The sequence below is a fragment of the Rhineura floridana genome, chromosome 4, assembly GCF_030035675.1.
Source record: "Rhineura floridana isolate rRhiFlo1 chromosome 4, rRhiFlo1.hap2, whole genome shotgun sequence".
Classification (NCBI taxonomy): domain Eukaryota; kingdom Metazoa; phylum Chordata; class Lepidosauria; order Squamata; family Rhineuridae; genus Rhineura; species Rhineura floridana.
Genome location: NC_084483.1, coordinates 137,033,642 through 137,049,419, shown reverse-complemented (window position 1 = coordinate 137,049,419; position 15,778 = coordinate 137,033,642). Strand labels below are relative to the sequence as shown.

The following is a 15,778-nucleotide window of genomic DNA, read 5'->3' as shown; positions in this document are numbered from 1 at the left end:
TGTCTGAAGATATGCAAATTATACAGGCATGGAACTACCTGTATAATAAAGCCAGGTAGGTTAAACAGTGTTCTACCATTATATAAACTCAGAAAATTCTGTTGATGAAATCAAGACAGTTTGTCCCAAGTATATGAAATTAGACACACAAGAGTATCTGGTAAGCCCTATGGGATCTCCACATTTTGGGAGTATCTAGTAAAAATGTGAGACATAGAGCACTTAAAAATGTTGTTTTGAAGTGCAGTTTTCACTTGATTGTGACCATTTTTTCCACATCTGAAACATACCAGCACTTCTTTTTGCCACTTGAGTCTTTCTGAAACAATTGACAATATTTTGTCTTTGAATATTTTCAGGCTTTGGTGAAAACCTATTGTGTGTTCATAAAATTAGGAGGTATTAAAGTCCACATAATTAATAGTAAGTGGGCAAATTATACAACATAGATCACCTAAAGAGTCTAATTTTTCCTTTTAAAAGTTAGAATTTATAATCTGGCAATGGTAAGCAAACTGTTAGATGCATAACTTGTAACAGGAGTAACCATTTGGATTAGCCCAGCTCCCCTGTCACTTGCCCAGCTCCCCTGGCTAACCCTGCTGCCAATGGAGAGATGTCAGCACTCACCTCCCCCTTCTACCTGGACCCTCAAAAATGGGTCATTTCAAGTGTAGGGAGGAGGCAAAGCTAAGCCATCTTGGAATCTGCTAGATCCTGAACCAATCTCACTGCTGTCACTCTATCGCTTCATGCCTGACCATTATGTCCCTCCTCCTTCTGCTATGGCTGTCATGAGTGACAGGAGGAGGTGGTGGTGGTGGCCCCACCATTCCACAAAGCCCTGCCAGAAGGGGGAGAGAAGTTAGGATTATGCCCTAAGTCTCATTGATTTCATTGAAACTTACTCTTTTTCTTGACACCTTACTTGCATGCAGTGGTATGATTCTTTTTATTTGTATATCCAGAAATCTTTATTGGACAGACTGGAACAGAGAGGCTCCAAAAATTGAAACCTCATATATGGATGGCACAAACAGAAGGATTCTTATTAAAGATGATTTGGGACTACCAAATGGGCTGACATTTGACACTTACTCTTCATTGCTGTGCTGGGTAGATGCAGGTAAAGGTTTATCCACAATGTACAATGATCTCAATGTTGCAGTTCAGCATAGAAAGTGCCCTACAATTATTACTGCACTTGTTGTCTCCAACTCTGAAATAGGTTTGGCTGAGATATAGGTCACCAAGGATTAGGTATAGAGTTATTTATTTCCTGGAATTAACCTGGGCTCAAATACCAGCAGTATTTCATTTTCCTAAATAGACAAAAGGTCAAGGTCCCCACATTTGTCCAGATTTCTCCCTCAGAGTTTTTTGGCAGATCACAATTTCACCAAACAAAAACAATCTTTCCAAAAAGAGAGAGCACAGAAATTGAGAACGCTATCCCAGATGGTAGTTTTGCCCCATTGGCTCCTTAGCCAGGCACATACACCAGATGTCTGAACCTACAGTCCACTTGTACTGAGTACAACAATATATCAGTAGATACATCCTCCTACCATTCTGTCTCCACTGTTGGAATAGGTATACTTTTGAATGCCAGTTGCTGGGAATAACAAGTGTAGAAAATGCTGTTGCGCTCAAGTCCTATAGGCATCTGGTTGACGACTGTGATAATAGGATGCTGGACTAGATGGGCCATCGGCTTGATCCAGCATAATGCATAATTTCTTCACCTGTCACATGCACAGGCATGATTGTTAACTGAAATTTTTGCATATTGTTCTTCTGGTAGCCCGTAGGCATATTGAGAAGGAGGAAGAGGATGGCAGTTAAGAACCTCCTTGAGGAACAGAACCATATTTAGGTAGGGGCCATAGCTCAATGGTAGAGTTCATGCGTTGCATGCAGAAGGCTCAGGTTCAATCCTTGGCATCTCCAGACTGGACTAGAAAGATTCCTCTCTGAAACCCTGGAGAGCTACTCTCAGTCAGTGTAGACAGTACTCAGCTACATGACCAGTGGTCTGACTCAGTAAGGCAGCTTCCTTTGTACCAAAGGACGTATGGGGCTACTCTTTACATCAAGCACAAGGAGGCTATGATAGAGGCAGAACCAAGATCTATATTGTGGACCTTGTGTGTCCCTTATAGTAGAAATCTTAGCAAATAGTAAAGGGGGGCAAAGTGATCACACTTAACAAAAATGATTTCTGGGATATGATGTAGATAAAATCTAGCAGGGATGAGCTTAGAGGAAGGTTAGAAATTGTAATTCCATACATACTGCTTTTCTTGCGTCATTGTGCTTTTTCTCTTACACAAGGACTATTTGTCACAGACAAAGACCCATTTGTTTTATTGCATGCAGGCACCAAAAGGGTTGAATGTATGGATCCCAATCAGCTTGGTCGGCGAAAGATCCTTGAAGGAATCCAGTATCCTTTCAGCATTACAAGCTATGGGAAGAATTTGTTTTACACAGACTGGAGAAGGTATGATGATCTGTGTTAAAATTATTCACTTATGCTTTACATTCCATACACAATTCCTTTGGTCTCACAGAAACTGAGTTTGTCATTTTGGCAGTCTCTGTATTTTTTTCTGAGAGGATTCAGTTTTCTCTCCAGGGCAAACAGATGGAGACTTTTTAAAGAGGATGTTTTTGTGTTAACTGTTCATTCTGAATATGGTGAACGGGTGCTAGAAGGTAATGTCCCTGCCTTATGGCAGCACTAGCTCTAATGTGTAAAGCAGAAGCTGGTAATTTGAAGCCCTCCTCCTTCTTCCTACTGAATATGCAGCTACTGAATCATAATAAAAAGCCTCTAAATGTAGCTATCGTATGTGGAAAGTTGAACATTTAAATCTTTGAGGATTACTCTGGACAACAACATTCCTGAAATAAGAAAACAAAAGTTGGGAGTAAACATTTTGAAACTTTAACAAGAGTTTGGCTTCAAAGCTCTGTCTGTGTGTGTTTGTGTGTGTGTGTGTGAGAGAGAGTGAGTGAGTGAGTAATGGCTGTGCAAGCGTTTACCCCAAGGATAAAAGCTAGAAGTGTGTGTGGGCAACCCCAGTCAAAATTGTTGGCAATAGAACCACTCTTCTGCTTGCAGGGAGGGAGGGGGCAGAGGACTGGACCGAGTCCTACCTTGTACTCTCCCAAACAGATGACTGGACTTTTAACCTCAGGGAAATAGATGCATGTACCACTTATTTGTGTGCAGGATCTAGCCTGGGATACTTGCATGCACAGGTATCCATGCCTGGATTAAGATTACTGTTTCAGTCATAGTGTCTGGAATGACCCAACGGATCTAATTTCTGCCTTAAGTCTGGAGGTTCCCTACTCTCCTATATTGTCAAGGGGTGCTTTTATATTAGGAGACATTTAAGTTAGCCATACAAACACAGGATTGGATCCAAAGACTTTCATGAATGAAAACATTTTTCCATACACAGAATAGGGCCCTTGAATCTCAGCTGCCAAATCCTCAAAACTAACATTTTTAAAAGGAGAACATTAATCAGTGTTGGAACATTCTACTGTGGTCATGCCCATGAATAGGCTAGCATAAATCAATACATTTCCACCTTCCCCTCCTACTCCCACCCACTGAAATTGTTCCCTGATACTAAAATACCTTGTGAAAGTTAGCATTCTGCACCAGAGTTCTCATGCCCTTCCTCATGTGCAGAGCTCTGGGTAGGAAGTTAAAACTATTTTTAATTGTGGACTTCCGGGAAGGGTTGCTTTGCCTGTGCTGCCTCTGAGCGAGCTCTCGTCTCAGAAGAAGTTTTTTCAGCTTTAAAATTAGTCAGAACGCTCTTTTTGACTGATAAAGATTTTCTCCCGGGCAGGGAGAAACGTAGAGATCAACCCCAAAGCCTGTTTTTGTGGGGAGGACTGGATTTCATTTATTTATGAGAGAAAGTTCAAACTGCAATGCCGGACGGACTTTCATCAAGCTCTAGCTGATTACAGCGACACGTTTATCTTTTCTTTAAAGAAAAAACGGACTCTAACAGGCAGATAAGCATCCTTCTTTCTATCTTCTTTTTCCACTTAGCTTAAATTGGTGCAGCAAAAAAGAGATTTGTCAATGAATCAGCTGTGAAGAAATTCTAGGTGAGTTTTGGCTTTTCTCTTTCACTAACGAAATTAAGGAGGAAAGAAATCGAAAAAGCTTATCTTTGTTTTTATCGCAAAAAGCTGTCCTGGAGGTGCATTCTAAAGATATCAACGGAAGAGGGATTTCTATTTCGAGGAGGGGGAAAAAAAATTCTTTTTGGTCTATTTCATTTTGATGAATCTGCTTGTTCACGACGCCACTAATTGTTTTGATGTTGGGAACTAAGTTTGTTTTGTATTCCTGAACACATAGAGATAAGGCAGGCTGTATTGTCTACACTGATACAAGCAAGCCTGAAATATTAACCCAATTGTGGCTGAAATAATTTTTGTCTCTGTGGTTTTAAGAATGACAACCAGGAAAGTGAATGAGACCATGGAAGAAATTATGTTTCAGAAAATAATGGGTGAGATTGAGATAATGAAACAAACCCTGAGACAGGGTAGACAGGAGATGAAAATTGAACTTAACAAAATGACGCAGGAGCTTAAAGAAATAGTGGATTCTGGGAGAGAGGAGTTTGATGGGATAGGGAAGCTACAAGACCTGGAGATTGGAACAAATGTGAAATTTGAAAAAGATTTGGATTTTATGGATGTTAGAAATAAAGTTGACTGTTTGGAATTCAACGTTGTCTCTGAAGAAATTAATGAAGATTTTGGTGGTAAAGTTATCAATGTCTTGGATAATTTTCTGGACTGGAATGATGTGATGGAGTTTGATATAGAAAAAATCTATGGAGTTGGCTACAGATATGTGACAGTGGAGAAACTCTTAAGAGATGAGCCAGTGCATTTGTAAAAAAGAAGAACAGAGATATGGCTTTGCAGCAATACTTCAGCAACATCTATTCTGGATGTTGTTTGGTTCTCGTATTGTTTGTGTGTTTTTGTTTTTTTGAGTTATTATATTTATTGTATTTATATATTGTGCCTGCTTTTACCTTTTATGTACACCGCCCAGAGAGCCTTCGGGCTTAGGGCGGTATATAAATAAAATAAAATAAAATAAATAAATAAATAAATAAACATATTCAGAATTCTTATTTTATTTTATTTATTTATTTATTTATTAAATTTATATACCGCCCGACTAGCAATAGCTCTCTGGGCGGTGAACATAAAACAGCATAAAAATACAATAAATAACAAAACAATACTAAAATACAAGCAACAATCCAACACAATAAACTTGACTGGAATGATGTGATGGGGCTTGACATGGAAAAAATTTATGGAATTAAGTACAAATATGTGACAGAGCAGAGATGCACCCAGAGCAGAGATGTGACTTTACAACAATATTTCAACAACATATTCAGAATTGATGGCAAAGACATATTTGTGATGGGGGAAATTCCCATCAGACTCTTGTTATATGACTATGGCTACGACAGCAAGATCATCATGGGATACTGATAATGGACGAATGGATACTGAAACCACTGGATTTAACAGGACTATTGAAGCTGGAAGATGGAATTAATATTGATAATGGAAGAATGGTTATGGAAATTATTGGACTTAACAGATTTGACGAGATGGATTAATTGATATGTTTACTTGGACTATGGCTATGACAACAAGATTATTATGGGATATTGATAACGGAAGAATGGCTACTGAAATTACTGGACTTAACAGGATTATTGGAGATGGAAGATGGAGTTAATATAGATAATGGAAGAATGGCTATTGAAATTATTGGGCCTAACAGATTTGAATTAGATGGATTAAGCGATATGTTTATTTGGAGAAAAATTGAAAGATATATCTTTCAAGGAATTGAAACCTATCTTTGACTTTTTGTGGAAAGAATAAAATAATGTTTATGAGATTTGATGATTAATTAAGATAACTACTGGAGGAAAGTGATTTTATAATATAATTTTAGAGATAGGATTGTTATATATTCTAGACCTATAACTGATCTGCGACAAATCGGAAGTCGATATTTTATTCTATTGTTTAATTGTTTTTGTTTTGTTTTGTTTTTTGTCTTTGAAAATTTGAATAAAAATTAATGATAAAAAAAAACTATTTTTAATCGTTTGTCCTTCCACTCCTATATTTTTTGTTTTATTCCATTCTTCTCCTTTCTGTTATCTTATAGTTTATTTCTGTGCTGCCTTTCAGCCCAAAAGGCCCCCAGGGTGGCTGACAAAGGCTTGCACAAATACAAAATTCAAATATAGAATAAAATTAAAATTACAGCAAATTTTGACAGTCATATTTGAATAACTTGTTTACACTAAAAAACTAAAGCCTAAACACACCCACCCCATGCCTAAAAGCAAAATCAGTCCCAAAAAGTGCCAAAGGAGAGCTGCAGGTTTCCTGGGCAGAGAAGGTAGAAAAGCTTACTTTTGATGGTGACAACAGTTTCTTCCTTGCAGCCCTACCTTATCTTCCTACTGTCTATTTTTTAAAAAATTGTTTTACTGTTTTCTGTGCTTTAGAGATGCTGTGGTAGCAGTGGATCGTACCATCTCAAAAGAGAATGATAATTTTCAGCCTCATAAGCGCAGTCGTCTTTATGGAATAACTACAGCCTTGGCTCAGTGTCCACAAGGTAAGTGCAGGACTTTCCCCACATTTATAAGCAGCTATAAATATAGATATATAGATTGCTTTTGCCTTTTTCTTCTTTGTCTTGATTGACTAGCTTAGACAAGCATATATATATTTGTTTCCTTGATACATGAATTTACAATACAGGAATTTACAGCCGAGGAGACTGAAGTATTCCTTGCATTAAGATGGTTTTCATGATTTATTTTATTTATTTATTTATTGTATTTATATACCACCCCATAGCCGAAGCTCTCTGGGCGGTTTACAGTAACTAAAAACATTAAAACAAATATACAAATTTAAAACACATCTTTTAAAAACAATTTAAAACACAATTTAAAAATTTAAAACAATTTAAAACACATGCTAAAATGCCTGGGAGAAGAGGAAAGTCTTGACCTGGCACCGAAAAGATAACAGTACAAAACGATCTTAGACTGCATTGGTCAGACTTTGTTTTGGAATCTGAACTTGACAAATACCTTGACTGTTTCCAGTTGCCCGTCTCACCATGCCAATTATTTAAGAGAAGATATTAGAAAGTAGAAGCTGGTAGGCTGATTCAAGTAATTTATTTCAAATGCATGTGTTTTCAGTTAAATAAACAAACAGTTACTTCTCCCGAATGGGCTCTGTGAGGTTGAAAAATATTGCAGAGATAGTATTTTTGTTCAAAGGAAAACCCCTGTCTTTGTTAGATTCATAAGCATATTGTGTCCAGGAATGCAGTCCTAGCTGCTTAGTTTATTGTTTCTGGATGAACAGATTTGGTTAGTGCTTGAAGTTAAGTTTCAAGACTTATACCAGGTGTAGAATTTTGGGATGCAAAATGGGACTGATTCTTTTCTAAGAAAATGCAGGCTATGCATACCAATATAGGATCATCAAAGGGCCAATCTCTAGCTGTGGGCATATTTCACAGGAAAGCATTTTTTTTACAAAAAACTTCCGAATATGTAGTATTTACTTCTTTGTTCTTTTTTTGAAAATTCTGAGTGTTTTCCACAAACAATTTCGTCCCTTTTTACTTCCTTTAAGATTTCTGCCCGTTTTGCTACTTTGCTGGTTTTGCTGACCTACAATCCTGAAATTATACAGCCACAAGAGTGCCTGTATACTATAGCCAGCGTGGATTTTTCACATTCCGCAATGTTAAATTGAAAATACCCCCATGCCATTCTTATGCTTCCCATAAGCTCATTTCAAAATAAAACTTTACAAAACTTATAGTCCTGAGCTCAGAAATGCTTGCTTAACAACACTCTAAATTTTTGTGGCAATACACAAAACAGAGAGAATCGAGAGTTCAAAGTCTAAAAAGAGAGAAAAAACCCCCAGAGCCCTTTTGGACTTTTTTCTCTGAGTTCTCATAATCTGCTGAAATTCATTAAAAATCAGCCATGTTCACAGAGTACCTGTAATCCTAACACTGACCTTGCCCCATACTCTGACCTTCATCTTCTGCAGTTTAAAAGTTTAAAAAATGCCTAGCTGATTTTTAATTAATTTAATACATTTTGGCTGGGATCCTATGATAAGACCAGGCATGCTCAGTAAGAACCAACTGTCAGTGTTCTAAAAGCCAGACTCACAGCTGCTGGGCTTGCCTAATCAGGGGGCCACACCAGACCTTTATTTCACTTGAGACAGTCATGGCTTCCCTCAGAGAATCCTGGGAAGTGTAGTTTGTGATGGGTGCTGAGAGGAGACTGCTATTCCACTGACAGAACTTCAATGGCCAGACTAGTTTAACAGTCAGCCACTCCGATTGAACGTCTGTGAGGGGAACAAAGTGTCTCCTAGCAACTCTCAGCACCCTTCACTAACTACACTTCTCAGGATTCTTTGAGAGAAGCCATGACTGTCCAAAGTGGAATAAAGGCCTGGTGTGGTTGTGGCCAGGGACAGCTTTGGTTTAAATTTGGGTGGGAGGCTACATGTGCCTGCTGTAGAATAAAAAGGTGGGGGAAACACTGAAAAGCAATGATACTCTTCACAGTATTTTCTTTTGCTATCACTGCTATCTTTTTGGCACCTTTTGAAGACTTTTCCTCTTTCAACAATCCTTTTAAATTGAGACCTATCCCAGTCAACATCTGTGTTAGAATTGCTTTTAATATGTTTTCTTTAACAATATGTTTTTAACCTTTTTTAAAAACAAAGATGTTTTTAAAGCTTTTTAAAAAATGCTTTTAACGTTGTTTTGTTTTAATGTATTTTAAGGTCTTTTTATGATGTTTTAAAGTGTTTTTATCATTTCTGTTTGCCGCCCTGGGCTACTGCTGGGAGGAAGGGCGGGATATAAATAAATAAATAAATAAAGGAAAGGGGCTTCCATTCTGGCCAGTGCCCACCCACCCAATATCCTCCCCCTCCCCTCCCTGCCACTCCCCCAGGTCAGTGCTGGACTACGACCTGGGAGACCAGGGTACAAATCCCCACACAGCCATGAAGTTCACTGGACGACCTTGGGCCAGTCACTGCCTCTCAGCCTCAGAGGAAGGCAATGGTAAAACCACCTCTGAATACCGTTTACCATGAAAACCCTATTCATAGGATCAACATAATTCAGGATTGACTTGAAGGCAGTCCGTTTCCTTTTTCAAACATGATTTCACAGAAATAAATCCCATTGAACTCAAAAAGTAAGCAAATGATCATGTTACCAAATTCTTCCAAGCTACACAGCAAGTGGATTGGACTGTGAAAGACCCAACCCAAATTGTTTTTGCATTCTGACAAATTTGTAGGGCAGTCCAATATCTCAGAGAGGAGGTCAGGTCTCCTGTTCCCCTGGTGCATTCACTACAGGTGTCCAATTTCCCTGCTTTTTAAAGTTTGATAGAAATATCTGTGGGTACGTTCTTAAACCGCAAGGTTTTTTGCCTATTAGTGCATTTTTTATCAAATGGCAGAACTACACATTATGAAGACTCGGTCTGCAGTTGAAAATGGCATCCATGTATTTTCTCCCCTCCCATGTAATGTTTATTATCACTTAACTTTGCGCTGTGACATCATCATGTACATTTCTTTACCGTATCATTAGCTAGTGAACAGAAATATCGCATGATGTCACAGTGTGAGCTGGGCTAACAACATGATATAGAAGAGGAGAACTCAACATATTGGCAGGCCTGCAATTTCCATTACAACCAATTCCAGGCAGGAGGGGATGGAGGAATGCATATGGCAAGGCTTACTACTGCTTGTGGATATAACCAGCCCATAATTGAGTGTGTCCAAACCAGGTCAATTTTTGCTTTCCTCTAATACTGTTTCCTTCACATGTGTTTTTATTCCCTTTTGTAGGACATAACTATTGCTCAGTGAACAACGGAGGTTGTACTCATTTATGCCTGGCTACCCCTGGGGGCCGTTCTTGCCGGTGTCCAGACAATACCATTGGAGTGGATTGTATAGAAAGAAATTGAAAGATACAGCCTGGAATGTGTTGAGGCAGCTGCCACCTTTTGGCAATATACTGTCAAATACTAGTTAAATGGCCAGCCACATTCAGAGAAAAATATGATCTTCATGCTGCCTGCAGCTAGAAACCACAAAGCACACATGGAACAGCGGTGGCTACATAATGAAATGCTGGTGTATCTGTGCAACTATGCAACTTCCCTTTTTTCTTTTAAAGACAAGTTTAGTGACCAGCATTTATTAGGTACCATCTCCTAGTCAAATTGTTGTACAAACTGTACTATGGAGCGTTCAAAAGCATAAGAGACCAGGATCTCAGATACCCACGATAACTTGGTGTGTAAGAGTATTTTGACAATTTATTTACAAATTCACTTTTTATAGGTCACCATTGGTGCAGCTGAGTTGTAAGCATCTGAATACATTGGAAGCTCGATATAACATGTCTGATTGTACTGTGGAATCGGATATACTGCAGTATGACCATGTCTCCCAAGTAAAATATTGTATACCCTATTTTTCTGTTTGTTAATACTTTGTTTTTTTATCCTCTGTGCTCCTTGTGCCTGGGGAGTTCTCCATTTGCTTCCCCCGGGTGTTTCTGAATCTTACTTCCTCTCAACATTTCAAAAAATCTCTTTTTCTGATGTCCCCCCCCTTTTTTTTTCTTCCTGACAGTTTTTTTTCTCTTGAGCCTCATTCAAGTTCTTACATTACTGTCTGTGGAGCTTTATTATTACAGTAACATTTTTCCCTATGTTATCCTTCCTGCTTCTTCCTTCCCACTCACTTCCTCAGTGGGTTTTTTTGCCTCTCTAGGAACCAGTACAGTACTGGCTGGCTTTAACCCTTATATTATAGTTTTCATTACAGTGCAGAAGCCCTATAACACAAGTGCATCCTTGGGCTCCCAACCCCCGTACTATAATGAGCTTTCACTATATTGGGGCGGTAAAGGCCAGGGAATGAGTGTGCAGTGGTAGAAATTAGAAGTGTAAGGTGATACTTGCAATAACAATCAATAATTTAAGTGAAGGGAACCCCATATTAAATAGGCTTGTGTTCCAAAAGTATTTATAATTACAATCACTCCTCTTCCTTCACTACTCATTTTTAAAGCTGTCAATGTAATATTATGTCCTTCACCAAAAAAAAGAAAAGAAAAAAAGCAATTTAATATTAAAAATTGTTTGCTAGTCTGTACAGCTTAGTTGTCTTGATACCACTTTAGGTAGTTATTCAGGTTTTCGGTGATTTCCAAAAGAAACTTTGTGGGGGGAGCAAAAGGGTATGTGTGATTCATTGACCACTTATATTGGTCTAGTTCCTCTGATTTCAGTAGGACAGTATCAGGGTAAAATGCCATTAAATCATCTCCCCCTGCTCAAAATGCCATTGAATCACCTCCCTCTGCTCTTTGAATGGGCTTTTGGATTTCTACAAAATAGCATGAATCTGAACTTTAAAAAGTGACTTTTCAGATGGAAACTGTCAGATATTTTTCATTAGCTTTTTAAAAAAACTTTTGATACATCCTTATTTCATTAGTCTGGTAATTGTTCATTTCTAAATGTTTTTGTTGTAGTTTTAGATATACCTTACTTTTTCAGATGCACTGAGGATGGTGAAACAATTAGTGCATTGACTTCCTGGATAGAAAAAATAATTGGAGCCCACATTATGTGTTGGTTGCTAGCAAGCAGAATGCACTCGTGCTGGAATTAGCAAAGCAGGATGTAGGTTAAAGGCTGATGAGCATTTCAAAATCTTTCTTCTAAAGCATTTTAAGATGCTGGTAAAGTACATCAAAAGTAGAACAAACAATCATATGGTGATCACAACTGCTTCTAAATACCTATCTTTAGAGTGCAGCAATTTAATAATAATAATAAAATCTTTATACCCCAGAAGGCATTGCTTACAAGGCTACACAATTATTAAAGCAGAGCTAATTTTGAGCCTTCAGCAATGTGACAATTTTTTCATTTTATATTTATCATTAAAATATCAAATGCTATATTATTTTTTTAATTTTTGTATAACTCTTATATCTTTAATGCATTTAATTCTAACATGTCTACAAAACTGTAAATACCAAAAAATGTGCTGAACCAAACCAAAGGTGCTTTTTAATAACTGTTCTTCCAGAGTTATTTCAATTTCAGGTGACAACAGAAAAAGTTTACATGCTGTACAGCTAATCACAGCATTGCCAATAAAAATGTATGTTGTTTTTGTAAAAAAAAAAAGTTTTTGTACTTGCAGAATAACACAGTGTTTTAATTTTTTTATTAAAAATTTTTAGATACACTTTTTAAACCTATCTGTATCTGTGTTGCTGTCTGGCTGCCAGGGTCTAATACATACTTTTCTTACATAGTGGACACAACGAAGTTCTGTAAATTACTACTGCTTCTACAGATTTATCAAAGCATACTTAGCAAATTATTTATATGCAATGCTCTTGGAAAAATCCATTAACTGCTAATTGAGCGTGTAGTATCTATTCACATAAAATATTTGTCCGTGTGTATAAGCCCAGGATCTATTGGCAGCAGCCTGTGTTTGTTCAAGGTAACGTGTATACTACCGTAAACATAATTTTGTAATACCTTGGTTCTGCAGTGGACTATACAGATATGGAGGAGTTCCATATAGAAACCAAAGTTGTTGAAATCCTTATGCCAGTCCCAGTTGCCTCATTTTTAGGCAACAGAAGATTATGGCTGAGACAGAGATCCAGAAAGTGTGAAGGGGCAATTGATCTACTACCTTCTTACAGAATTTTATGCCTAATACTTGTCCTGGCTTAATGGTTTTTAAAGAGCATTGACAGACATCAAGAAAGAGGACATTCCTGTGTCCTTTGTGGACTCTGCAGCTCCTCATACAGAATTCTGCTCTGTACAAACTTGAGGTGCTACCTGGGCTGGCCTTTTCCCTTATCTATGTGCCTTAGTTTTGTAAGGAAATTTCTTTATTCTTCACTTGTTTGGGTGTAAATTACTTTGATAGGTCACTGCTTTCTAGTGATGGTCCTACCACTTAGCCATTTTATAAGCCTCTGGAGGATAGAATTGGAGAGACTAGTTGCTCATATTAAAAACATAACAAAGAAGCCTTATTAATCATGTACCTCAATCATTAATGTGATAAATACTAATAAGATTTCTACCATGGCTTAGAGGACTATTTGAACACATCTCCTGAATTCAGTGCTCTACAACAGTGGTTCCCAACCTTTATGAGCACGGGACCCCCTTTATAAGCTGAAAAAAAATTGTGACCCCCTCCCCCCAGGGAGGCAGGCTGGCTACCAGGAAGGAAGGGGGAAAGCAGCCTTTCTTTGCAGGCTTGCTTCTTTTTGCTTCACAATAAGCCCTCTCCGCTCATTCTAAGTAAGGGTGTTGCCAGTAGCGGCAGTGCAAGGAGACGGGAATCAGTGATAGTAATCCCCTCTTCTTCCTGGTAGCTCCACCCTCAGCCTCCTTTGGCATCTGCCATGTATTTTATAGGCAGATGCCTGCCCTTAGTGCGCCTGAAAGACGCTCTGGAGCTTCAGAAAAGGCCTCCCCTCTTGTTTGGAGCAAGGGGGAGGTGTCATCTGCAGCGGCAGTGGAAAGCAGACAGTGTAGAGAGAGTGAAGACTTTTTAAAAAAAATTAATAAATTCATTTCTTTACTGTTCACGGCCCCCTCTGGATTACTTCGCGGCCCCCCTGGGGGTCCCGGCCCCCAGGTTGGGAACCACTGCTCTACAACATTAGATCCAAGTGAGGATGACTCGTGTTTAATTTCATGTGTTGGTATAGTGGTGCAGAAACCATTTTCAATTGATGTGGCCCCATAGTACTCTTGTTAATATCTAAAAGGGAACCATGATAGTTGATAAATGACATGCCATTGGTGCCAGCCCCCAGGAAAGGGACAGTGCTGGAACCATGACATTTGAGTGACCTGTGTGCTGTTTTACAGACTTACAGGAATGACACAGGACTGAATTTTGTCCTTTGATAACATATGGATCATTCAGGCCTAAAGAGTCTTCGTGTAAGATTTGTAGTACCAGGAAAATAAATGTTTAGATATGGTTTACAGACTGGTATTCAGCACAGTTTACAATATTACATTTTCACGTCCTACAGTCTAGGGCCTGCATATCTTATGAAAACCCTCCTTCCATATGTTCCTCTGTGCTTTCACATGCTTCATGTCTTCCCTTTTACAGCTGTGAAGAAGATAAGGTCTTGGATGTGTACCTTTTCTGTGTTAGCACTAATATCTATGCTTGCATTGGAAGTGCCTTTAGTCATCTCTCTGTTGTTGTTTCGCGAACTAATCATAACCTAGCTGTTCAGATAGGTGTTCAATGCTAGGTCAAGGTGATTAGATTTGAACTTTTGCCATCTGCTTTCGTCACTGAGAATATTCTTCTGGCTATATTTTATGTGTATTTAAATACTGTTTTAAAAAACATTTTTATCATTTTTAGTATGTGCAGTGCTTTGTGTTTGACTAAGTAAATGCTGGCAGTGTAAATGTTTATTTAACACCAAAGTCTCCTTAAATTCCACAGGCTAAGCAAATGAAAGCCAGCAGTTGGTATTTGCTATATCTCAGATTTTGGAATGGTTGAAAATTGACCCCCAAAGAAACTGAATAATCTGAATTGCTATTAAATTGTTTGGACTGGCACTGTCCCATGCAGTGGGGAAATGCTTAGCAATAAACGTTAATGGTGCTGTATTAGGTTTTGCTGCCTGTGATTTATTATCTTCATGGAATGCACTCCTCAGGGTACTGCTGCCAGCTCAAGGGAGGCTGTAAAGTCACAACCTCTGGAGGAGTTTTCCATGCTGGAAAAGTGCTTTTTTGACATTTCTCCACTTGCACAATTTTGTCACAAAACACAACATTAACTCAGTTGGAAGATAATTAAGAATGACAGGAGATTAGAGGATAAGAGGATAAATGGCCCCTCAATGACAGTGTCATACATCTAGGGTTAAACATGGCCTAATTCTGAATATAGCGTTTTGTGTTGTATTGCTGTGGCCTAGATCTTATAGCAGTAGCAAAACATGTCAAATGTTTAGAGGAGCTTGGTAAATTTTAGCCCTATAAAGCAGTAATAGTGACAGTGCAACTTTATATGGGTGTGTCCATTTGAACTACTACTTTACTGCTTCCAATCAAATAAGAGGCCATCCAAAACAACACCTCAAAGCCAGTTTTAAACAAGGTTGTCTGCGTGGGCTGTTTTTTTTTTTTCCCCCAGTGACTTCTGGAATTGGTAGTTTGCTAGGATTTTGAGTGACTGTGTTTTGGTTTGAGTTTGGTGATTATTAGTTTCTTCAGAATCTCAGTTCCCATTGCTCTTTGGGGCGAACACCACAGTGAAGCTAGTTTATGTGTATAAAGTCACATGCCTACTTGCACAGTAGTTAAGGCTGCAATCTCTATACAAGCAGTGGGGTACTAATGGTTTCCAGCAGTTGTTGGACTTCATAATCCCGTAATCCCTGACCATTGGCCATGCTGGATGAGGTTCTAGTCCAATAACAGGTGGAGGGCAACCAGTTCCTTATTCCTGCTCTACACAGTCATCTGGGGGCAAATCCCATTGGACTCAA

The 15,778-nt window shown here is 38.5% G+C and overlaps 1 protein-coding gene across 1 annotated transcript in view; it reads left to right on the top strand.

The window, feature by feature from the left end:
* The window catches only part of NID1 (nidogen 1), a 105,527-nt gene extending 90,649 nt beyond the window's left edge, over window positions 1–14,878 (top strand). Inside the window, exons 17-20 of the mRNA XM_061624553.1 lie at window positions 969–1,126; window positions 2,380–2,503; window positions 6,603–6,715; window positions 10,030–14,878. Of these exons, the coding sequence (XP_061480537.1) occupies window positions 969–1,126; window positions 2,380–2,503; window positions 6,603–6,715; window positions 10,030–10,151 (517 nt within the window). The 3' untranslated portion in view covers window positions 10,152–14,878. The remainder of the gene's footprint in view (window positions 1–968; window positions 1,127–2,379; window positions 2,504–6,602; window positions 6,716–10,029) is intronic.
* Window positions 14,879–15,778: the final 900 nt, after the last annotated feature.